We start from the raw sequence: 24,836 nt of genomic DNA on the forward strand, positions 1-24,836 counted from the left end.
TTTGTGTTCAGAGATTATTCACAGATGGATTTTAACAAGAAAATACATGTTAAAAATCTTTGGGGAAAGTTATTTTTTTTAAAAATCAGTATCATGTACAGTAGCCTATGTGGGGAAATTATAGTGCTGCGAAAGCAGAACACTGGGGCTACTTGCTGTGTTGTTGATCTAATGCTGGTGAATTGGCCATAAATATGTTAGTGGGTCATTTAGGAATGGAATGGAAATCACCTGGATATTTTGATTCATTCTTCTGTTGTCGGTAAAAGAAAAAATTATATTGTGAACTCCTGTGTGCGGTATTGTGAGTATAATCCAATCCATAATGTTGATAGTGATAATTGGTAGTCTAAAGCTTCTTGATTTTGCTCTCAAATCGCAACAGATTGCTGCATTTAAATTTACGATGCTCAAACAAATTCCGCAGGGTTTGTTTCGACTGTCTGACGATCTGTATTGTATGCGCCAGCGTCAGGTCCGCACAGCATTGTGTTGGTAGAGAGACCAGAACCGCAGCTGGGCCATAAGTGCCGCCTTAATAAGAGTCCCTGCCCTGTTGTACTGCTGTAATGGCCTGAGTGATCATAATGTTTTGGCAGAATTATTTGAATTTGGGGGTTGGAGGCACATTTGGGAGTGCGGTGGGGCAGGTGGTCATACGCTACAGTGGGGTGTTTGTGGAGTGAGATCTGGCCTCTCCTTCTCTGTCCATGTCTAAGGTGGCCATAATGATTTAGCGGTCTGAGTGACTTAGTGTTCCGTCTGGATGGCCTCAGCTAATATTGTTCATATCGCTTTAAAACTCTGGGATGAGTTAAGTGCTGAAATTTGGACTGAAGAAATTGAAGAAGAATAAACGCCATTCAATTGTAATATAGAGGCACTCGTTGCATTGTGTCCGTCCCCTCTGATGGCCCTTACACACTCCGCTGAGTGCACACGTAGACACACACACCGCATATCTGATAGGGTGAGCACCACTGACTGCATACTATGGACAAACCCCATGTATACACTATATGCCGCCTCTGCCGTCTCTGTCCATGGGAACGATGCGTCAACGCGACCACCATCTTGGGCAGGGGGAAGCCGTGTCTACTTACTGTATTAGTGGACAGAGTCAGATATATCAGAGATCTATCAGATTAGATCTATTAGATCTATCAACGATTAAAATCATCATAACTAGTTAGCTAACATTTCAATTGACGACATGCTAGCGGATTGCTTTTGTCGACTGAGTAAAGTCGGAGGCATGGTGGTAAATAAAGCTAACACTACTCACCTTCAGTTTGATACTTGCCTTCTGCATTCGTCCTTCCTCCAGCCTTGACATTAGCTGCTGTTTGCTCCAAGTTTCTGTGACCAAACGGCTGCGTGGTGGTTGTTGACCTTGTTAAGCGTAACGTCAAAGAGAATGTTCAGTGTCCCAACAGCCAATGGCATGTCTTGTTCTTCTTCTTCTTCTTCTCCTTCTCCAACCGTTTCTGTCAACCAACCCAAACAGGACCCGCGCTTTTCACAGCACTACTCCAGTGACATGTCGCCTTCACTCACTCACTCACTCCCTCCCTCCCTCCCTTCCTTCCTTCCTTCCGTGTGTTTGTGCAGGGAGACGTTGCAGCAGTAAAATGTCTCCTGATTACACGTGTTTTGTTCAGACATGCTGTGAAATAATTCAAGCCGTTGTGATTAACATTGGATTTTTATATAATAGCCTACAATGTTAAATAGTTATTTTACTTTTAATTTCTCAGTAATTGTTAATGATTTTTTAAACTTTTTTTTAGAGTTTTGAATATTTGTAAAATGACGATACATTTGTGAACACATTTTAACAATAAATATATGTATTTCTAATTTTTGTTTTTGTAAAAGAACAGAAATATCACGTTTTCACGCGTGTTTTCACAATTACATCGATTTCGTGTTATTTTACATTTGACATGTAAAATATGTCTCTATTGTAAATTAAATGGTATTTTAAAAATACAGAAACGATCTGTAAAATAAACAGTAATTCTGTTATATTACATGTACAGATTTACATACATACAGTCAATGGTAACAACACATTTGACTTGTTTGACTGAAAAAAATTAACAAAAATCTCTGCTCTTCAGAAATCAGTCTTTATGGGAGTAGACCAAAACTATGCTCTGTTTTTGAGCTGGAGCTTCTATACAGTCTGTCGTCGAGTGCCAAAATGAGGTGTAACAATCAGATATATTACTGTAAGAGCGAAAAACCCAGTCTACTATTAAGAGAAACCTTTATTAAAGTAAATACATCTATACATCTAGAAAAAAGCCAAAGGAGTTCTGGTACAGCAAACTTCGGATGAAACTAAGATTAACCTGTGGTAGAATAACAGGAAGAAAATTACATATTTTTTTTAATTTTTTTAAATGAGTAAAAAAAGTAATTAAGAAAGTATTGAGAAACCTAGTAGTAGTATGACCCAGTAGAGTCTGTACTTAAGACCTAAATTCATTATGTAACTGTAATTCCAGAGTGTTTTGATAAACAGCATTTGGCTGATGAATCAACTGAACCTGAATTGCTCTAAATTTCACAGAATGAAGTGATCACAGAAATATATAGAAGAAAACTTAGCTTTAGCATGTCATGTACTAATCTGAAGTTTCTGAAAGGTTTAAAATAAAGACATAAAGAAATACCCAGAACACTAAATACCTTGTCTTGTGATGTTGTAATGGGACTTGCTACAATACTTTAAAGCAAATTAATTTGCAATAATCGCAAATGTAGAGAGAAAATAAAGTAAATCTGCAAAGTTTTATGTTTTTTTACACAGGAAGTTGGGAAACATTTCTGTCTGTATTAAGAGTCTGTTCACATCAGGTTTAGACAAAACCTAAACTTTTAGTTTTTAGATTTTCCCTAATGCTTGATCACAGGAAAAAAAAAAAAAGAAGGCGAGAAATAAGAAAAAGAAATAAGATGTATTGTCAGCATTTTCTATCCATAAGCACCATTCTCAAATTATATTGACATGTTTAAAGAGGGAATATAAATCTGTTGCTGGCATATATTAACAAGTGTGTTGTAAATGAGCCATCCTTTTGCAGACAGTGTACAATTAAGAATAAACAATGACCCAAGGGACACTCTTGTCATTCTTTGAGCTGACCCTAGCTGTGTAGTTTCAGACTCAGATTGACACTGGGTTTTAAAGATGTGCTCAGATATCATGCAAATAGGGATGTAACAATTACAGTTTTCCTTAGTACGATTATTGTCAGAGAATTTATCACGATATTACGATAATCACCATTATTATGTGTTGATCGATTTCACAACTCTATTCACATGTAAAATCACATGGACACTCCTTGAAGGTCTTAAAGTTTACTATGTTTCTATCTTTTGATGCCAAAATATAATTATATTACTAATTATATGACCCAATATTTGTATTTGTATATTCAAGTATCTATTTATATAGGACCAATCACTAACCCCCCAGGAAAATTGTTTTAATTATTTAAGCCATCAATTGTCATCTATAAAAGATGTTTGAGTTTATTTTTAATCACTTTAATCATTTGTCTAATTTTATGTGGCCACATATAAAACTTATTATTTTAGTTAATTTATTTATGTTTAAATTACAATGACATAAACAAATTAGTAAAACATGAAACGGACTAGAAGCACAAGTGTACAATCACTGGATCGAGCTGGAAGTGCAAGCCCAATGTTTATGCACAGATAGGAGAAAGATGGCGTTTTCTTCTACGCGTCACTGCACAGACACTGAATAACTCTTCTGCCATTTTTCCCACATACACGCCTCTCACCTGCAACTTGCTGGGACCAAAACAAAGCAACACACGCTGGCGTGGCAACACCAGGGTGTTGCGTAACTTGGTTTTTGTTCGGTTTGAGTTGCACCTAAATATGGTTCCGCCATAATATTTTCTGAGAGTATTCAGGAAACGTTACGATTGTAGCGCTTAATAACGCGATTAATTGTGAAATCGAGTAATTGTGACATCCCTACATGCAAAATTAATTTTATTACTATTATATGAAAAATAGTGAGCCTGAAACAAAACAGCAGGATTAAGTTCAGCATTATTTCTGACATCAAACTTCACTCAAAAGACTGCATATTTGATTTTTGTGGTAAATAAGCATGAACTTGAAAAACAAACCACCTACCAAATATATACAGTTAACACAATTTGAATCTGCTTGGCACTTCTTTTAAAGTAAAAAAAAAAAAGCAAAAGCAGCTAAAAAGCTTCCAACTAAACAGAAGCTAGTACAGAACAACTAAAAAACAAAAAAAACAATCAAAAACATGCATACTGACCAAACAAAATGTCCCCAACATTGAAAGAGAAGACCTCTGGTACAAGACAGAGCTGACATAGACACAGCTTCTACAGAGGAGAACAACTTTCACGGTATTTTCAGACCTCCTCTACCCTCTGATTTCAAGAGTGTCACATAGCCCTGTTTCCTGTCTCTTTCAGATGTGTCTCAAATTAATCTCTCTGTAATTCTGACAGAGGGGGTGCAATCCTTTGGTCTGCTGGCTCTCCTTTTATTGTGTGCTGTTTAGGGACGGTCTCTGCTTTCACCCATATACTGTTTCTTAGATACACTGTAGTTGATACGGTGCTGGTGCTGCTCTTCTTATGGAAGAGAGGATTTCTGAAGGGTCAGATGCAACTAGGGTTGTGCTTGAGGGTTTCTAGTGGTGGTGGGGAAACAAGATGCTTTTCTACAGTTTTGGGCAACGGTGCACCTATGTTGGAGCACTTTTTCTGGGATGTGAGGATTCCAAGAGACTTTTCCAAGGTTGATTTAGTGGCAGCTGGACTGGAGAAATGGCATGCTGCTGCTTCTTGTTGAGTCTCAGCTGTAGAGGTGGAACATTCAGGGCCTCTGTCCATTTCCTTTCCTGGAACGGGGTGCTTGTTTTCAGCTCCTGCATCTCCAGGACATGCATTTCTTTTCTCTGCCTTCAAGTCCTTTGACCTTTCAGTGTCATTTGTTTCTTTATCTGTGTATCTTCCTGTGTCACAAGCTGTGTGGATAAAAAAGAAAACGGGTAAGTCATGACTCATAAACATCTTTCCCACCATGTGCTCCTTGTGCCCCCTCACCAATAGATGGCGCTTCAATGCAGGATTGAAAATCCTCTCTGTTAGCCCGGAAACGGATGGGTGACCTCTGCAACACTGCCTTCAGCTCTGTGAAAGAGTGTAAAACAAGGCTTGTGACAAAAAGCTAATTCTGAAAAATCAACATGGATGCCAACAATGCATTAAAAGACACACTCATATTTAAAGCAGAAATAATCAGCCAACATTTTTATATTCCTAGTTATCTAAGTGTTGTTCTAGGTGTGTAGATTGTGGTACATTTAAAATGTCAAAAATGGATTTAATAATATTGTACTTGTCTGATCACACTTAAGACAGGAGGGAGGTGCAATAAATACAAACAAAAGGATGGCTTGGTACTACGAATACAATGCAGAAGTTCCCTCGAGCTAATGGCCATAGCTAGATTGTAGAGTTGTATGGTAAACTTAATTCAGTTTTTTTCACAGCTTTACTATGTTAGCAGAAACAGTAACAAAAACAGAAGCAGTTTGAGTTGCCATGTCAAATACACCCACAGCATGTATTATATGCTATTTATTCATTCTATGCCAATGATGTTTTGGTATCAGAGCATTGGACCATTGCCAATTGCCAGTTTAGAATTACTTGATTTTTCATCTGATTGAATTTTGACAATTTTGATATTCCTGACTTTATCGTTCATTTTTGGTATGTACTGTTACAAGCGTTTGGTCTCACCTTGTGTTATGGCCAGTGTGTCCTCATGGACTGACACAGCTCTACGTTGTGGAAGGGGCTTCATACGTTGGCATAGTTTAAGAGGACTCTCTGAAAGTATTCAAATGAATGCATGCATGCATTAACAACACACACGCACATTCACAAGGCTCTAAATCAATGCTTTGGACCTTGAGTCACCAAGGCACCTAATTATGGAGGACCAAATCTGACATAATTAAAATTAAATAAATGAATGAATGAATAAATAAATACCTACAAATATGTGCCATAAATAATTAAATGAATATATAAATACTTACACATATATGCCATAAATAATTAAATGAATAAACAAATACCTAAATATATACCATAAATGCTATTGATTGATTGATGCACACACTTTAGCATGCACAAAGAAATGTAATGCTAATGAGGGGCTGGCTGAACTTTTTGCCTATTGGTTGATTGGGGAGAGCACGGATTGACTGCACATAACTTGCTTTTCACCGCCAGCCAGATAGTTTGAATTGAAATGGTGCAGCAAAGGCAGACAGGAGCCCATATCGACATAATGAGCTGGGTTCTGTTCAAGGTTTCTTCCTGTTAAAAGGGAGTTTTTTTTCCTTGCCACTGTCGCCCTCAGGCTTGCTCTGGAAGTTTCATGCTGGTTTTTGTAAAGCATCTTGAGACAATTTCCTTACATTTCTTTGTGCATGCTGAAGTGTGCGCATCATTAAATGAATAAATAAAGTAACATCAGTAACATTTATGACATATATTTAGGTATTTATTCATTTAATTAATTATTTATGTAATACATATAGGTATTAAGTAATTTATTTATTTATGGCATATATCTGTATTTATTTATTTTTAATTATGGCGGAGTTGGTTCTCCATAGATAATAGACCGTCAGCTTACTACAATGTTTTTGTTTAATGTAATTTCAAAATATGCAATTTTTACAAACCCTGCTTTCATAAATGTATCCACTAGACAAATGGAAATATAAAACAAGACAAACAGACTAACAGGGAGGGAACACTCAAATGAGGAATGACTGTTAAAATGTTTATGTTTCTGTCCATCTATGGTCAATCTGGGCTGTTTCTGTAGCTTTATTCATTTCATCAAGTCCAATTTGCCACTTAATTCTAAATTTCAATATCAATACTTTTGTCCAGTGATCTCAACTGTGAATGAATCCCCAGTCCCTTTCCTTATATTAATGGGAAATCTGTCACTCTGCCTCAAAGATCATCTACTGGTCAGGACGATAGACGTGCTATGGCAATTATTTTATTCAGTGCTTGCCCTGACGTTGTTTTATAGACTTGCACGAAGCTCAGATTATAAGTCATCCCTTGGAAGCTTCCATACACAGAGTAATCGCAATGCTGTGATGTTTGCAGCACTAAAAGAAAAGCCTCCAGTAATAAAGGTAAATAAAAACATTGTCATTGCAGTGAAAATATGGAAACCCCATATTTTCAGCACAGACCTGCTGTCCATAATCCCACCACATTGTGTGGACCACTGGTTTTTGATCAAAATTCATACCAGACCTACCGTCATTTGGATGAATTACTTATAATTACTCAGACATACCCTCAGCCACTGGTTGTGCTTTATCAGAATGATGTTGTGCAATAGGAACCCTCCAAGAAGACGAGGTTGAATGAAGCAGTTCTTTCCTGGGGGACAGAGTGAACGCTGCACCCTGGGCATCCTCCTGACTTCCATTCTAAGGATGAAGATCAGAAGATGTTCAATAGGCTGCAATGCTAACAATATGATTGCTATTTCATGACAATATTGAGGCAGACACCAAGTGTGCTATCTTGAAATAAAGCAGTGGTTTTCTTTTTTTTCATTCTTTTTTTCAGTAAGGATAAATTTAAAGCTATGTTTAGCTACTGCCTATTTCTTACATATTCTTGGAAAATAACTATTGTCTAAGAATTTGTGAAATACTGTGAAAATTACATGGTTGGTTAACCAGGTATCAAATAAAATGACGAACAGGTGAATTGTTCATTTATTTCAGTCTTTCATCTATGTATATGCAGCTGTACATGTCTTTATGAGAAGTCAGAAAACAGAAAACCTCAGTGTTCACCTTATATTTAAATATTCCCTAACCCTAACACTATGATGAGTGTCTGGCTTCATCCCTGTCAGAGAAGTAACATTCCTTGTGCTTAGAACCTGTTTGCAATGCCAGGAGTCACCACACCTTGGGTGCAGCCTTTGCCTGCTACCACGTCTATTCTGCACCTGAACCCAATGCCAATTCCTGCTGATGGTGGTCCCATAGGAAAAGCAATTGTTTTTTTTTTTTATATGTAATACATATTTAACATAATGTTGCCACAAGTGAATAGTATTACATATGCATTATGTAACTAGCAATAATGAAGGAATTTTCTGATTGAATGCAATATTACCTGTATTGTTGTCTCTTCTGGCTTGCCATCATTCATGATGGCTCTGAGCAGGACTGGCTCTGCTGTGCTGCTAGAAGAAGTTACTGAAGCGGAACAAACTCCTCCTTGTGCAGGAGAACCCGGGGTAGGGATGGGAGGTTTGGCTGCAATAGCAGGTTTTGGTGGCAGGTTGTTAATAGGGTGCTCAGAGATAGTTGGGTAAAGGAAAGGATCCAGGTTGATGGGGTCTAGTGATCCAATATGATGTTTGGGGTCTGATGGAAAGAAAGGGTGAGAGGGACCATAAATCACTTACAGAAAATTTAAATGGAGCAGGTTAATCCAGGCAGGAACTCCAAGTTCAACAGATGTTCTGGCATATATTGACTGAACATGGAAAAATGTTAACCTAGAGTAATTAAGCTTTGTGGTTTACATAATGTACTTGCTCCATAATTTCACCTACTGTATATATCACGCTTACTTTGGTACTACTGTAAAAAACAACAACAAAAGGGAAAAACCCTTTGTCTTTTGTGAACGGTGATGGATCCAGTATGTGAAGTGTATGCATGACATTATCCCTTTCATCTGTCAGGTTATATTTTTGATGCAATGTCTGTCACACAGCTCTGTCAAATAAAGAGTTAAGATGAATCTCAATTTATGTAAGTATCATTAGCACCATCACTAGCAGCAGGGAAATAAGTTTTACACTCTCTGCTTATCAGGCTGTTACAGAAGAGTATTAGAGCCACTGGAAAAAAATAAATAAATTGTAATTACAGCAAATGATTTTATTTATTTATTTATTCTTTTTGAGTCCTGACAGGCACGCAGCTCTCACAGCGGGCGTGACATTTGCCAATGTGAAAGCACACCAAAAGTGAGTCGACCCGGGTCTGAAAATGCCCCAGGTGAAAGCGATATAACTGATAGCATTAAGCTGATATCTACACGCCATGATGTAACTGCTGACTCCATTTTCAGATGAGCCTATTTAAATATTTCTCTAACTGAGGAGAAGAGAAAGGCCTCTGATGAGGTTGACGCTAGTCAGGTATCTGCCTTTTACTGACTCATAAATGGTTAGGTTTTTACCTAACCATTTACCTAACCAATTGTGTTCACACTTGTTATTATTCTATAGGTTTTCTGTAGCTCTTCTACAAAAAGCCCAGAAAAAATTGTTGTTCTGAGCCTGGGTGCAAACTTTGCCACTGATTCTACAGCCCCATCAAGAAATTATTATTTATTGTTTTTATTTTTATTTATTTAATTTTATTGATTTTTATTTATTTTATTTTTACTTAGAAGACATTTTCAACTGGCCATTCAATAAATAGGTTGTAAAAGTAAAATCTGCAGTCAAGTCTGAGTCTAAGTGTCATTTGTTTAAGTCCTGTTATGGCTCCCTGGAGAGCCCGCTGCTGAAAAAAATCCTAGAGGAAACACTGGGTTTGTAGTCTGGTTGATACGTGATAAGGTTAAGCTTCATGCAGGCATTGAGACTTTCTAACATTAAACATGATCATAGGTTGGTCTTTATGTTTTGTGACAACGACTGCTCACATGCACACGTAAAGCCAAACATAGTCCATACAGCAATACTCACACACTGCAGTGTGTGGTATGTGACAGGAAGCGCTTTCCAAGTTTTATCAATCAGCTGGTCTGCCAGTGTAAGTTTTTTCATTTCTGTCCACTTGTGTTTGCTTGCCAGCTCTGCTTGCTGCCGTGTGACTCTTTTCAAATCTTCATTCAGTGACTTTAACTTATTCGCACACATGTCTGTGGCCTTCAGGTCAGCAACTTGCATCTTAAAATCTCGGAGATACCAGGGATGTAACTCAGGTCGACTTGGTCCACTGCACACTCGTGTGGATGAGTGATGAACTTAAAACGACGACTGTGCTCACAAAAGTCTCCAAAGTGTGCTTTGAATGACTGCAGGAGATTAGATGTGAAGTCAGCTAGCTGCTGGAGATCCAAATGTCGAGCGAGGTCATTTGCTGTGCATGCATCTTTAAATTCTCTCAGTTTTTCAAAGTGTAGCAAACGACCTGTTTCAATATCCACGGTGAAGAGTTCCAGCTTGTTTTCAAATGCAAACACTGCTTGTTGAAGGGATAAGACCATATGTCCAATGTCTTGCATTTTCACATTGAGCTGGTTCAGATGTTGAGTCATATCCATGAGATGGTAAAACTTCAGGAGTCACTTGACGATGCACGACGTCTTTCAAGAAAAGTCTGGATTTTGCTCAGGCAAGCCGCAAAACGGATGAGCACCTTCTTGACAACTAACGCACATTGCTGTGCAAAAGCAGACCAGGATAATTATTCCCAACTTCATCCAGCAGTGTTTTAAACTGGCGATCATTTAAAGCTTGGGCAACAATAAAAGTTGACCACCTGAATGACCAGCAACATCACTTCACCAAGCTACCCGCCACACATTTGAGCACAAAGCGCCTTCTGATGTAGAATGCAATGAAAACCTAGGATGGGTCTATTTTCATGTTACAAATCCTCCACGGAGCACCATCAGTACACATTGAAATAAGTTTATCCATCGGTAGACTTTCGTCACACAGTGTGTCACTGGCAGCATACCTTGCGATCACACTGAACTGGGATAAATGGCTTACGTCTGTTGAGTCATCCAAAGCAAGGAAAAGTAAGGTGCTGCATTTATGTCCTTCACCTCCACTTAATTTGCCATCATGATGGTACGATCGTGAACAGTTTTTGCTGACAGAGGCATGTCTTTTATTCGCTTGATTATCTTATCTCTATCCAAAAAGACGTCAAAAAGTTAATTCGCTACATCAAGCATGAATGTTTTGGCATACGTTCCGTGGCTTTCCGTTCCTCACTATGGCTAAAGAACCAACAAAGCTAACCGAATTCCATTCACCTTGTTGGGTCTATACACAGAGTTTCTGCTGACTAGCTTGCACTCTGCATAGCATTGTTTGGCATGCCTTCTTCCTGGATATTTCGATGCAAATGTAGCATGGCGTGTGTCGAAGTATCGCTTTATATTTGGCCGTTTCATTGATGAAATTTTATCATTGCATATTAGACACACCGCAACACCTGTTTTCTCCACATAGGCAAAATCCTCTGTCCATTCGTGCTGAAATGTACAATACTCCTCATCTTTTTTTTCTTTTCGCCATCTTCTTTGTCAAAAGGGTTTGCTCTGCATAAATTAGCTAGCTGACTACTTGATTATAAGGAGGGAAGCTTACTTCTTGACCTCGCAACGACTCATGTAGGCTACCGCATTAGCCAACAAAAATAGAGTTGTTTCGGACCTTTCCATACACCTTGAAGGACAACTGGGATTGGCTCCAGTAATGTTTTACTTTAAAATGTAAGCGTAATTATTCATTAGTTATCGTGTTAAGAAATGTCAGCTAAGATTTATCTGCAAGCCACATGCAGTCGTCAAAAGAGCCACATCTGGCTCGCGAGCCATAGGTTCCCGACTAGAATCTTTTTGAGAGGACTTCAGAGACGACACTGAGGGTCACTCTCATTGCATAATGGACTACATAAAATTCTGTAAGGACAAAATCGTCCCAACAAAACAAGGTCTGTTTATCCATGGCTTGTTATTGGAAAAACAACAAAGACATTAATGGCCTTCTTAACAGGAAGAAGAGAGCGCTCATGGCCAAGGTTTGTAAGTAGCTCGGGGCTGTTTAAAAGGAGCTAAAGAGGGAACTGAGAAAGGCCAGGAACAGCTATTAGGAGAAGACTGTCCACTCCTACCTAGATGAACAATTCACCAACCTGCCCATGATTCCTGTTATACTCACAAACTGTCACATAAGATCATCAGCTATGTGCTATATTACTAGACCCTACGTGTTTCCTTCAGCTTGATGTATGTGTCTATGACAAAGTTTATCTTGTTTCTCCTGTTCTTCTTTTCTCTCTATCCTCTCTGTTTTCTACTCGGCTGGCCTTTGGCAGATGGGTCCCTCCATATGAGCTGGGTTCTGCTCAAGGTTTCTTCCTGTTGAAAGGGAGTTTTTCCTTGCCACCGTCACCCCCAGGCTTGCTCTGGAGGTTGCAGGCTGTTTTTTGTGAAGTGTCTTAAGACAAATTGTATTGTTATTGGCACTATATAAACAAACTTTAATTGAATTGAATTGAAGACTGAGACGAGAGGGTCAGACGACATCAGCCTTAAGGTCCTCAGGGTGTGTGCTGGGCAGCTGGCTGGAATCTTTCAGTACCTCTTTAACCTCTCTCTGAGGTTGATGAAGGTACCTGAACTCTGGAAGACTTCCTGCATTGTTCCAGTACCAAAGAAGCGACGTCCCAGTGCTCCCAATGACTACAGGCCAGTGGCATTAACATGACACATCAAGTAATTTGAGAGGCTGGTTCTCCTGCACCTGAGGGATCTGCTGTCTGCTTTTCTGGACCCCCTGCACTTTGCTTCAAAGCACCACATCGGTGTGGAGGACGCCATCATCTTCCTCACACACACATGGCCCTGTCTCATCTGGAAAGTGCAGGTACTGTGAGAGTCACTTTCTTTGACTTCTCCTGCGCCCTCAACAGCATCCAACCCATCCTCCTGAGAGACAAGCTACTGGACATGCAACTTCACCCTGACATTGTTGCCTGGATTTTGGACTATCTCACAAGGCGGCCGCAGTATGCCAGGGTGAGTGGCTGCAGGGCCTTGTGTGTGAGGAAAATGAGGAAAATGACGAGCAACATGAGGGTGCCCCAAGGAACTGTCCTGGCACCATTCGTCTTCACCCTCTACACCTTTGACTTGCGCTACAAGTCCAGTACCAGCCACCTCCAGAAGTTTTCTGATAACTCTTCCATAGTCAGATGCATCGCCAATGACGACGAGGAGGAGTATGGAGGACTGATCTACAGGTGCTGGCCAGTAAATTAGAATATCATCAAAAAGTTGAATTATTTCAGTAATTCCATTCAAAAGGTGAAACTTGTATACTGTATACTTTCCTTCCACACATAGTGATATATTTCAAGTGTTTATTCATTTTCATTTTTATTATTACAACTGACAGCTAATGAAAACACCAAATTCAGTATCTCAGAAAATTAGAATATTCTGAAAAGGCTCAATATAGAAGACACCTGGTGCCACACTAATCAGCTGATTAACTCAAAACACCTGCAAAGGCCTTTAAAAGGTTCCTCAGTCTTGTTCTGAAGGCTCCACAATCATGGGGAAGACTTCTGACTTAACAGTTGTCCAAAAGACGACCATTGACACCTTGTACAAGGAGGGCAAGACACAAAAGTTGATTGCTAAAGAAGCTGGCTGTTCGCAGAGCTCTGTGTCCAAGCACATTAACAGACAGGCGAAGGGACGGAAAAAATGTGGTAGAAAAAAGTGTACAAGCTCTAGGGATAACCGCACCCTGCAGAGAATTGTGACGACAAACCCATTCAAAAATGTGGGGGAGATCCACAAAGAGTGGACTGCAGCTGGAGTCAGCGCTTCAAGAACCACCACGAAGAGACGCATGAAAGACATGGGATTCAGCTGTCGCATTCTGTGTGTCAAGCCACTCTTGAACAAGAAACAGCGTAAGAAGCGTCTCGCCTGGGCCAAGGATAAAAAGGACTGGACTGCTGCTGAGTGGTCCAAAGTTATGTTTTCTGATAAAAGCAAATTTTGCATTTCCTTTGGAAATCAAGGACCCAGAGTCTGGAGGAAGAGCGGAGAAGCACAGAATCCACGTTGCATGAGGTCCAGTGTAAAGTTTCCACCGTCAGTGATGGTGTGGGGTGCCATGTCATCTGCCGGTGTTGGCCCACTCTGTTTCCTGAGGTCCAAGGTCAATGCAGCTGTCTACCAGGAAGTTTTAGAACACTTCATGCTTCCTGCTGCTGACCAACTTTATGGAGATGCAGATTTCACTTTTCAACAGGACTTGGCACCTGCACACAGTGCCAAAACCACCAGTACCTGGTTCAAGGACCATGGTATCCCTGTCCTTGATTGGCCAGCAAACTCGCCTGACCTTAACCCCATAGAAAATCTATGGGGTATTGTGAAGCGGAAGATGCAATGCGCTAGACCCAACAATGCAGAGGAGCTGAAGACGACTATCAGAGCAACCTGGGCTCTCATAACACCTGAGCAGTGCCACAGACTGATCGAGTCCATGCCACGCCGCATTAATGCAGTGATTGAGGCAAAAGGAGCCCCGACTAAGTATTGAGTGCTATACATGCGCATGCTTTTCATGTTCATTCTTTTCAGTTGGCCAACATTTCTAAAAAAAACATTTTTTTTCATTGGCCTTTTCAATATTCTAATTTTTTGAGATGCCAAATTTGGAGTTTTCATTAGTTGTCACTTATAAATATCAAAATTAAAAGAAATAAACATTGGAAATACATCGGTCTGTGTGCATTGCATGAATATAATGTACAAATTTCATTTTTTGAATGGAATTACTGAGATAAATCAAGTTTTTGATGATATTCTAATTTACTGGCCAGCACCTGTAGAGCTTTCTCTAACCGGAACCACCTACAACTCAACATCAGCAAGACTAAGGAGGTGGTGGTGGACTACAGGAGGAATTGGAGGAGACCTGTCTGAACCACTATCGAGGGTGAGGGGGTGGAGATTGCAGACTCGTACAAGTACCTTGGGGCCCACATCAACAATAAACTGGACTGGTCACATAATACAGCCGGCATCTACAGGAAAAGACAGAGCAAGATGTTCTTCTTAAGGAGATGGAGGTCGTTTGGTGTCTGTAGTAGATTCCTCAAGACCTTCTACTAGTCTATGGTTGCCAGCGCTGCTGGGGCTTGGACTGCTTGGAAACAGTGGCTGAGAGGAGGGTGAAGGACAAAATCTGTGCAATATTGGACAATCCCTCTCACCCTCTGCACGATGAGCTGTGGCTTGTGGGCAGCTCATTCAGCCAGCAGATCATCCCACCCCGGTGCAGAACTGAACACTTCAGACGTTCCTTTGTGCACTGCCAGACTGTACTACAGCATACAGCTCTGACCTCACTGAGCCAATATGTAGCCTATTTATACAGTCAATTAATGCACAACTATTGTCACTTTGTTCTTGTGTAGTGTATTTTTTTGCTATTTAATTTCTTTTCGCTGCCTGCTCTTTGTGTCCTATTTAATTTCTTTTCTGGTCACTGGTTTTTCTGCTGCTGTAACATTTGAATTTTTCCAATGGGAATAAATAAAGTATTATCTTATTTCAGAATTCTGAGCTTAAAGTTAGAGTTCTGAGAAAAAAAATAGACTTTGATGAACCACAGGTGAAAAGGAATTAATCATGCAAGCACTGTAATTTCACCCCAGCTTTAATTCTATTATTTTAATCCAAAATAATGTATTCTTTATTTTTTTAACTATTTAATAAAATCTTTTTTTGTTTTGTTTTTCTCTGTAAACAGTTAACCTTGTTAATACGTAACATTTACATATTATATTCTGTAATTATTTGAATTATTATTATTATTTTGAAAGGGTGGCTGCATGCCAGTAGCTCCGCGAAAAATAAACTTTTTAGGTTATTCTTAGCATGTTAATGGTTGTTTTTTTTTTTGTTTGTTTTTTTTGTCGGACTTGCTGTTTTTCTTTGCCTTGAACCACGTCAAATAATTTTTGGTTGTTTTTGTTTTTTTGTGCTGTTTTTATTTTTGTTTTTTCTGGACTTTTTGTTTTTTGCTGTCATTGGTCGTTGGCTGCTGAGTTCGGCCGTTGTGTCTGTTGGTGTGTTTCTGCTATTGGCTGTTAACGCTGTCCCCTGAGCTAACCAGAGTGAGGCCTGAGACTCTGAGACTAGTCCTCTTATTGATGGGTAATATTAAAACACAGTACAGTGATAATGTGAATTTACAGTGATCAACTGTTATCTACTGTTAATAGTACTATACTGCCATATTCAATAACATTATGAAACAAAAGTGCTTAACTGTTTTTATATGTACAGTTAATAAACAAGCACCGGATAAACAACTTAAATCACAGTATTCAATTGGTATTTACTTTACAGTTCAGCAATCCATACTGTAAAAGTATATCTATTGTACAACATATTTACAGTAATATTCTGGTAATTGTTGCCAGTAAGTTACTGTAAATTTTAGAGAAATTGTAGAGAAATTAGAACAGGGTTATTAGGAATGCAGAAATACACAGATCTTATAAATACTATAGAAAGAAACAAACAGGTGAACTGTTTCATTTAATCTTCTTATTGTTTACACTAATAAAGTGTAGCTTCGATTACAACACTCATTGGCTGGGACATTTTTGGAAAAGCTTCAGTCCAGCTTAAATGTCACAAGAGTTCCATCCTGTGTTGCATTAATTTTTCACCAAGATCTTGTATTGATGATGGGAGAGTCTGACCACTGCTCAAAGCCTCCTCCAGCCTATGTAAACAATTCTCAGTTGGTTCAAAAATAATGTGTCATGCTGCCTGAACCGCTCTTTGAAGATGAATCCCTTTATTCTCATCTTGGAACATGCCTGTGACATCAAGAAAGAAAAACTCCATTGATGCAATAACCTGGTCATTCAGTATATTCAGATAGTCAGCTGACCTCATTCTTTGGGCACACAATGAACCTAGATCGGAGCAACTGCAGCAACCCCAGACCCCAGATCATAGCACTGCCCCCACAGGCTTGTACGGAAGGCACAGGGCATGATGATGGCATCACTTCATCCGTGTCTCTTCTTACCCTGATGTGACCATCACTCTGGAACAGGGTCAATCTGATCCTGCTCATCAGACCACATGACCTTCTTTCATTGCCCCAGAGTTTTTTATGCTCTCTAGTAAATTGAAGCCTTTTTCCAGTTAGCCTCACTGATTAGTGGTTTCCTTAAGGCTACACTACACTGTCCGGTTCCAGTCGCTTGAGTTATTTAGTACAATAAAAACATAAACATGCTCAATGAACTTTTCAGAAAAAAAAAAAAAAAATAATACTAAATAATAAATGTAAAATGACAAATATATCAAAACACTTTTTAAAATATAATATTAAATTTTAATAATATTTCTCCAGTTGTCCATGATCTGAAGGAAAACTGGGAGAGAGTTTAAAACTGCATTTTCAAGTGAAGTTGACAACTGCTCTCCAGTTGACCTAGATTTTTGTTGGGGCACTTTGAAAGTGTCACATGATGGAATCAGACTTACAAATGTGTATAAGAGACTTAGAATTGTGGATTTAAGACATCTAAATTCGTGGGGAAACAGTGCGTGTTCACCTTAATACAGGAACATATCCCCAGTGCAACAATGGAATTCATTGGTCTACACAGTATGTTTATGCAATAGATTTTAAACTGTGGCACAGAGAAATAAGAGATTAGGCATTGAACACATGCAATGTTAGCTGGTAGGATCAACTCATTGCCGGTTTGCCTCTCCACATGGTAATGTTGTTAATATTTGAAATAGAAAAAAAAAAAAAAAAAAAGTTGATACCTGATGATGTGGACATGGCTCTGGGCTTCCTGTATATGCGAGGTGGTTCAGGCTTGTCCAGAATAGCATCTAAGGGACAGAGAAAGTGTACAATAGGACAGCTACAACTTTAACACAATGTACCATTTCCATTAACAAGATTTGTTGTGTCATTACATAACAACATTAGTAATCTTACAATGATGAAACACAAACTCATACAGACACCGGATTGCACATGTGTGATCTCGTTGATCTAACTGTCTGGTTATATTTGTTATGCTGCCCAGAGGAACACCCTCTGTGCCTTTCTGTGTCTACAGTCCCTTTCCCTGTCTCTGCTTGTGTGTTGTCTGCTTGCATTTGATTGCAGCTGAGTGGTATTTGTTGGAGCCAGAGCAGAGACTCACCCAAGCTACAATGCCTATAGAATGTATTCACCCACCTCAGATGTTTTGTTGCTTTTATACATGAAATCATGGTCAATATAATTTGGCTTTTTTGACCAAGAATTGCTGAAATGTCTTTTCTCATGTGAAAGTGAAAACTGATTTTTTACAAATCACTGTCAATTAATTAAAAATTCATACTGTTAAATAAGTGTTTCCATAATTATTCACCTCCTTTTAAGTGAATGACCTAATATAGGTCCAACTAGTTGCCACTGATGTCAGACATAGTGGAATGGAGATCAACTGAGTGCAGTTGATCTGTGTCCTGTGATTGTAGTGTAATAACACCTTTTTCTGGGAGATCCAGTCAGTGGTTCATCAGTATTCCTACTACAATTAAAACAAAAGACCACCTAAGCAACTCAGAGAAAAGATGATTGAAAAGTATAAAAAGATTTCCAACTAACTTCATCCAACAAGATGAATGTTCTGAAGTGGCCGAGTCAAAGCCCAGGTCTCAGTCCAATCAAGAATTTGTGGGAATGGACTTAAAAAGAGCTGTTCACACAAGATCCCCTTGCAACCTCACAGAGCCTGGAATGATTTGCAAGAAATAATCGATAAAAACTGCATTGTCCAAATGTGCTAGCATAATAATTGAAATTGGTGAATAGTTATGCAATAATTTAATTTAACATTAAATGCATGATTTTGTAAAGAATTGTTTCAGTTGACTTTTTTTTTTAAAGGGACAAATTATATTGACCATGATTTTGTGTATAAAAGCAACAAAAAGTTGGAACATCCAAGGGGCCGGGGCTGTACTTTTTATAGACATTGTCAATGCCAGTCATCAAGCTTCTTAAATGTACCATGTTCAGCCATCTACACTCTGCAAACTATGTTAATCATGGTTGCAGTGCTGCTTTAATGTATTTGCAACCAATTTTCCTTCCATTAAAATTATTCAAATTCTTGAAAGTAGATAAAAAGAACCCGATCAAGTAAATGAAACTAAAAATATATACAGTGGTGGAAAAATGTTTTTGGACACCCCATGCAGTTGTGAAATATTGCATTAAGAATCAGTTAGGTCTGCAATTTCTTTTAATACAGCCACAGAGAAAATCTCATCTCATCTCCTACTACTGCTTAATCCTCACTAAGGTCGCGGGGGTTGCTGGAGCCTATCCCAGTTAGCATTGGGCGAGAGGCGGGGTACACCCTGGACAGGTCACCAGCCTATCACAGGGCTAACACAGAGACAAACAACCATTTACACTCACACCTAGAGTCAATTTAGAGTCCAGAGAGTCCAGAAAATACTAAACAAATCCTGAAACAGCCATTAAAAACAATACATGAGAAATTTTGAGTATTGGGTCATTTTGGTATCACTTTATCTGTCTCTTCTTACCCTGATGTGACCATTACTCTGGAACAGGGTCAATCTGATCCTGGTCATCAGACCACATGACCTTCTTCCATTACCCCAGAGTTTTTATGCTCTCTAGTAAATTGAAGCCTTTTTCCAGTTAGCCTCACTGATTAGTGGTTTTCTTAAGGCTACACTTCACTGTCCGGTTCCAGTCGCTTGAGTTATTTAGTACAGTAAAAACATAAACATGCTCAATGAACTTTTCAGAAAAAAATACAATTGTAAAATGACAAATATATCGAAACACTTTTTAAAATACAATATTAAATATTAATAATATTTCTCCAGTTGTCCATGATCTGAAGGAAAACTGGGAGAGAGTTTAAAACTGCATTTTCGAGTGAAGTTGACAACTGCTCTCCACTCTTTAATTCAACATTAAATGACAAGATTTTGTAAAGAATTTTTTTTAAAAGGGACAAATTAGATTGACCATGATTTCGTGTATAAAAGCATCAAAAAGTTGGAACAAGTTGGGGCAGGGCTGTACTTGATCCACTAATGAAGTGATCCACTAATGAAGGCTGGGCTTTTTATTTAAAGTCACATTTTCTGTCTATATAAAGCCAGTACATTTGAAAGTTCTTCAGAGATAAAAATGGCTAAGACAAGGAACCTAATGCAGGAAACACGCCTGAAGATACAGATTGTCAGCCAGGAATGGTACAGCTGCCACCAGATCGCCAGGAAGTGCAGATGCAGTCCTTCAGCAGTTGGATGCGCTCTGCAGAAATACAGACAAACCAACAGCTTGGAAGACAAACAAAGATCTGGGCGTCCAAGTGTTTCTTCAGCAAGAAATGATGGATTCTGATCAGCATGTGCAGTAAAAACCAACAAATGACTTCACAGGAGCTCCACTAGCAGTGGTCAAACCAAACTGGTGTCCAGTGTTCCACCCACACTGTACGTGGCTTAAGGTGCTACAAGGCTGTCAAGAAGCCCCTCTGTCAGACAGAGCTAACCTCAAGCACACACAAACTGGACAGTCAGTAATTGGAAGAAGATTCTGTGGTCAGATGAGTCCAGTTTCCAGCTTTATCTTCCCCCTGCTAATATGAATGAATAATATGAATACAGAAGACCAGGAGAAGCATTATCTCCAGCATGTACAGAACCTACTGTCAAACATGGTGGAGGCAGTATCATGGTTTGGGGATGCATGAGTGCTGCTGGTGTTGCTCATCTCATTGTCTGTGATGGTACATTGAACTCTGCCAAATATTTTGCCATTCTCCAAACCCACATGCTCCCTTCTGCACAGCACTGTTCCATTGAGGTCCAAACTGGATGTTTCAACAAGGTAATGGTCTTTGCCACACATCCAGGACCAGCAGAAGTTGGCTGCAGGAGCACAGTATCCAAGTCTTAGAGTTGCCAGTTCAATCCCCGGACATGAATCCCATTGAAAATCTGTGGTGGATTATTTAAAGGTCTGTGTCAAAGCACAAACTAAAGAATTTAGAGGAATTAAAAGTAGTAATTTAAGAAGAATGGGACAAGATTAGCCCTCAACAGTGTGAAATTCTCATGAGGAACATGCCAGCCAGGATTAGAGCTCTACTGCTAATGGCAGGCATATTAAATATTAATATGATGAAGTGATGGTTTAGTTTTTAGTTAGTTCAGTTTTGAACACATTCTCTGTTATTTGTTGACTTTGATACTGACAACGTTGAGAACTGAAACGCTTTATTGAAACTGTCGGGAATTTTATTTTGTTTTTCATTCATTCATTTATTTTTATTTCATTTACTTTGTTTAACAAATTTGTATTTGTTTGTCTGGCTAATGAAGTCACACCGTTATTATAAATATTATACAATATCCCACAAAGATCTCATGATAATATTTACAATTGTAATATTTTGAGGGTGTACAAAAACTTTTTTCCACCACTGTATATTACATCAAGATATGAAGAGACAGTTGGTATAAATGGGCTAACAGAGCTAAGCCTTGCAAAGCTAACACAAAAAAATGAGAAAATACTTACTACTTAAAATAACTTACTACAGATTGGTTTAAGTGTTGGTGAAACTAATGGTAGTAACACCACCAAAAAGCCAAAAGAAAAACACATCATATGTCTAACCTATTTGTTACAGCCCCAGTGCCCCCCGATCCGCTTTCATTCATTTAATTCTTGCAAGTGACTGACAGGTGTCACGTCACACCTCAATATTTTCCACAACAAGTTAAGAGCCTGGGATCGCTTTGGCCAAGCAATGTTCATATAACTTAAAGGGACAAAATCATAAGTTTTTTGTTTCATGGTTTGAAAGAAAGGACTGGTCAACAAATCTGAAAGATCTGAAAGCTGTCCATGTTACGAAAATGCTCATTCAGCATTGCGGGACATATGGTTGGATATAGTGGTTAGTGACACTTTTTCCCATAGTGTAGTGTCAGTCGTCATAGTTTGAGTAAGTGAAGATTCTCAGCTAAAGCTATGTAATTAAAGTCATTACATGTTTTGTTAATATATTACATGAAAAACCTGAGGCAGTTAAAAATATGTTTTTTGTTCGTGTTTTCATACTGTGATATCATATTCTACTGTCGTGGGTTCAAACTACACACTCATTTCATTCAATAAATTTGTGAAGTTGAAAATTTTCTTTGATTTGGGTCACAGCTTGTCATTAAGGGGTGATTTAGGGATCCTGAACCCAGACCAGTTGAGAACCACTGATGTAGAGCACTAAAAGGGTATAGTGTACCTGTAATTGATGTAACCGTCCTTTTTCTACTGTGTTAACTGTTAAATCGGTATTATGCATTTGTTAGCCCACCAACCAAATTTCACCACCAGCCCCCACAGAATATATGTATTATATACATACATATTTGGTTATTCAGGAAACTGAGACAACATTACATATCTTAATTGTCTTCACCTATTTTCATTTATATAGTGATTCTCACTACTAAAAACTTGATGTGCAACTGAGCTACTGTGACCAAAAAAATCCCTTGCGGATGAATAAAGTCTCACTAAATTTAAGTCTATGGAGAACACTGAACAACAGTGGGAAGAACAAAGCCACTGCTCTCCACAAAGATTTGCACTGTGCTAAAGATAATGTGGACAAGCCAGAGACTTTAGGAAAAAGGTTTTAAACTTCTCACCTCATTCCACCCATTATATACAGTGATGGTGATGTCCATCTTTGGGAATTCTACAAAGTCTAAAAGAAAATGTCAGGACCTCTGTCCATGAGCATAATCTGAAGAAAAACCGGGTCATGCAGCAAGATGACAACTCACAGCGCACAAGTAAACAACGAAAGAAGTCAAAATCCATAGAAATGTCGTGGAAGGATCTGAAACAAGCAGTTCATGCGAGGAAACCCACTAACAACTCAGAAATGAAGAGGAATGAGCTAAAATTCCTCCAAGCCTCTCACAGATGACTGATCAGCAGTTACCAGAAATGTTAAGTTGTTATTTCTGCACAAGGGGGTCATGCCAGATACTGAAAACAAGGGTTCACTTACTTTTGCTATGTACAAAGGATTCATTTTAGCGAATGCATTAACACACAAGTTTAATATTTTAATTTAATTAGGGTTCTTTGTCTACCTGGTTTGGTCTGGTGTGAAAATCTGCTGATGTTTTGAGTAATTTTTATGCAGTATACTTTTAAACAGCACTGTGTAGCCCCCAGTGATGGTCTCTTGCTGTTTCTTCCATTTTGTGATTTTGTCTAACCCCTGCTTTCTTGTATCTATTGGCTGCTTTCATTCTCAGATCTCCTGAAAAATCTTTCTCCTGCATCAACTTGGCTCAGCTCTCTGGATTTTTCTCCCTTTGACATAAACCTAAGTTACATACACATTGTTCACAATTAATTTTGTTACCACAAAGTCTGATTTAGCCGGCCACAATGACTTATTTTGATCAATCGCAACACATACTTTATGCTCCTATATATACACCATCACAACTCATCTCAATTTTGCAATAGGAAAAACAATCTGCAAAACAGTTATTCACTGAAAGGTTCAAAAAATGCTTACCTTCAGAGTTGGCCTTTATTAGTTCTTCATCTTTATTCTAAAACAGACATATTCAGCTTTAAACTTGCAATATTTGGTCAATAACATAAAAAGCAATTTACTACCTGACAAGGAGATTACTGTACTTTACAGTCTGCTGATGTGGTTGATGTTGAGCTTTGTAATGGGTAATTAGATGAAATAGATAAAATATAATATATATATGACAACATTTTAGTATATATAGGTATAAAACATGTATTCATACTGCAATTCATGAATAATTTAGGGAGCTATAAAACATTTACAAGGAAGAGCCTACAGGAGCAGAGACCAGGACCTGTACAAGCTGACAAAGGAGATCAAGGCAAAGAGGAACTACGCTGAAAAGTTGTCAAACCGCTTCTCTGCCAACGACTCTACAACAGTTTGGAAAGGCCTGCAGACCATAACCAACTACAGGAGACCATCCCCCAACCCTGTGGCGAGCCCCCGCCTGGCAGAGGATCTCACTTTGTCTTTCATTCCAGGTTTGGAAGAACTTTCACACCTTCCACTTCCCCCACCATCTCTATCACAAAAGATATACCTGCACCCCAAACCCCCCTACCATCTGACCCGTGCCTGCACTGAGGATTTATGAAGATGTGTGTCAGCTCTTTCAAAGACAGAGGATCAGGAAGGCTCCAGGACCTGATGGTGTGTCTCTGTCCTGCTTGAAAGTCTGCGCTGATCAGCTGGCTCCCATCTTTACTCAGATCTTCAACAGTTCCCTGGAGTTGTGTGAGGTTCCCTCCTGCCTCAAAAGTCCCCTATCACAAGATTAAATGACTACAGACCAGTTGCCCTGCCGTCTGTGGTCATGAAATCCTTTGAATGACTGGTGTTGGCCCACCTGAAGGACATCACTGACCCCCTGCAGTTTGCTTAGTGGGCAAACAGACCCGTGGATGATGCATGATCCGTGGTGCAGAGTCAACGTGGCTCTGCGTAGTGCAGAGCCACGTTGACTCTGCACCACCTGGACTCTGCAGGGACCTACGCACGGGTTTTGTTCATGGACTTCAGCTCCAGATTTTTATTTTGTTGCACCATTGAGCAAAGCGACCGGAGTCAAATTCCTTGTATGTGTTCACATACCTGGCCAGTAAAGCTGATTTTGATTCTGATTTAATGTGAGCTGATCGCTGATCTAAAATGAGGAATATCTATGTCTTGTAAAGTCTTTACAAAGGAATTTAAGCTCAGTTATCTTCTGAACAGAAAAACAAGA

At 39.0% G+C, this 24,836-nt stretch overlaps 1 protein-coding gene across 3 annotated transcripts in view; it reads right to left on the bottom strand.

Moving 5' to 3' along the window:
• Positions 1 to 2,255: 2,255 nt before the first annotated feature.
• carmil2 (capping protein regulator and myosin 1 linker 2) overlaps positions 2,256 to 24,836 on the bottom strand; it is a 110,556-nt gene continuing 87,975 nt past the window's right edge. The window contains exons 35-41 of one of the 3 annotated variants that reach the window (XM_047596292.1): positions 23,585 to 23,621; positions 17,754 to 17,822; positions 8,277 to 8,530; positions 7,438 to 7,573; positions 5,844 to 5,933; positions 5,142 to 5,228; positions 2,256 to 5,062 (exon numbers count right to left, since the gene is read on the bottom strand). In XM_047596292.1, the coding sequence (XP_047452248.1) occupies positions 4,695 to 5,062; positions 5,142 to 5,228; positions 5,844 to 5,933; positions 7,438 to 7,573; positions 8,277 to 8,530; positions 17,754 to 17,822; positions 23,585 to 23,621 (1,041 nt within the window). In that variant the 3' untranslated portion in view covers positions 2,256 to 4,694. Of the gene's footprint in view, positions 5,063 to 5,141; positions 5,229 to 5,843; positions 5,934 to 7,437; positions 7,574 to 8,276; positions 8,531 to 17,753; positions 17,823 to 23,584; positions 23,622 to 24,836 lie in introns of those variants that run through there. The other 2 variants (XM_047596293.1, XM_047596295.1) reach the window with 2 other exon arrangements.

The sequence above is a fragment of the Mugil cephalus genome, chromosome 10 (assembly GCF_022458985.1).
Source record: "Mugil cephalus isolate CIBA_MC_2020 chromosome 10, CIBA_Mcephalus_1.1, whole genome shotgun sequence".
NCBI lineage: Eukaryota > Metazoa > Chordata > Actinopteri > Mugiliformes > Mugilidae > Mugil > Mugil cephalus.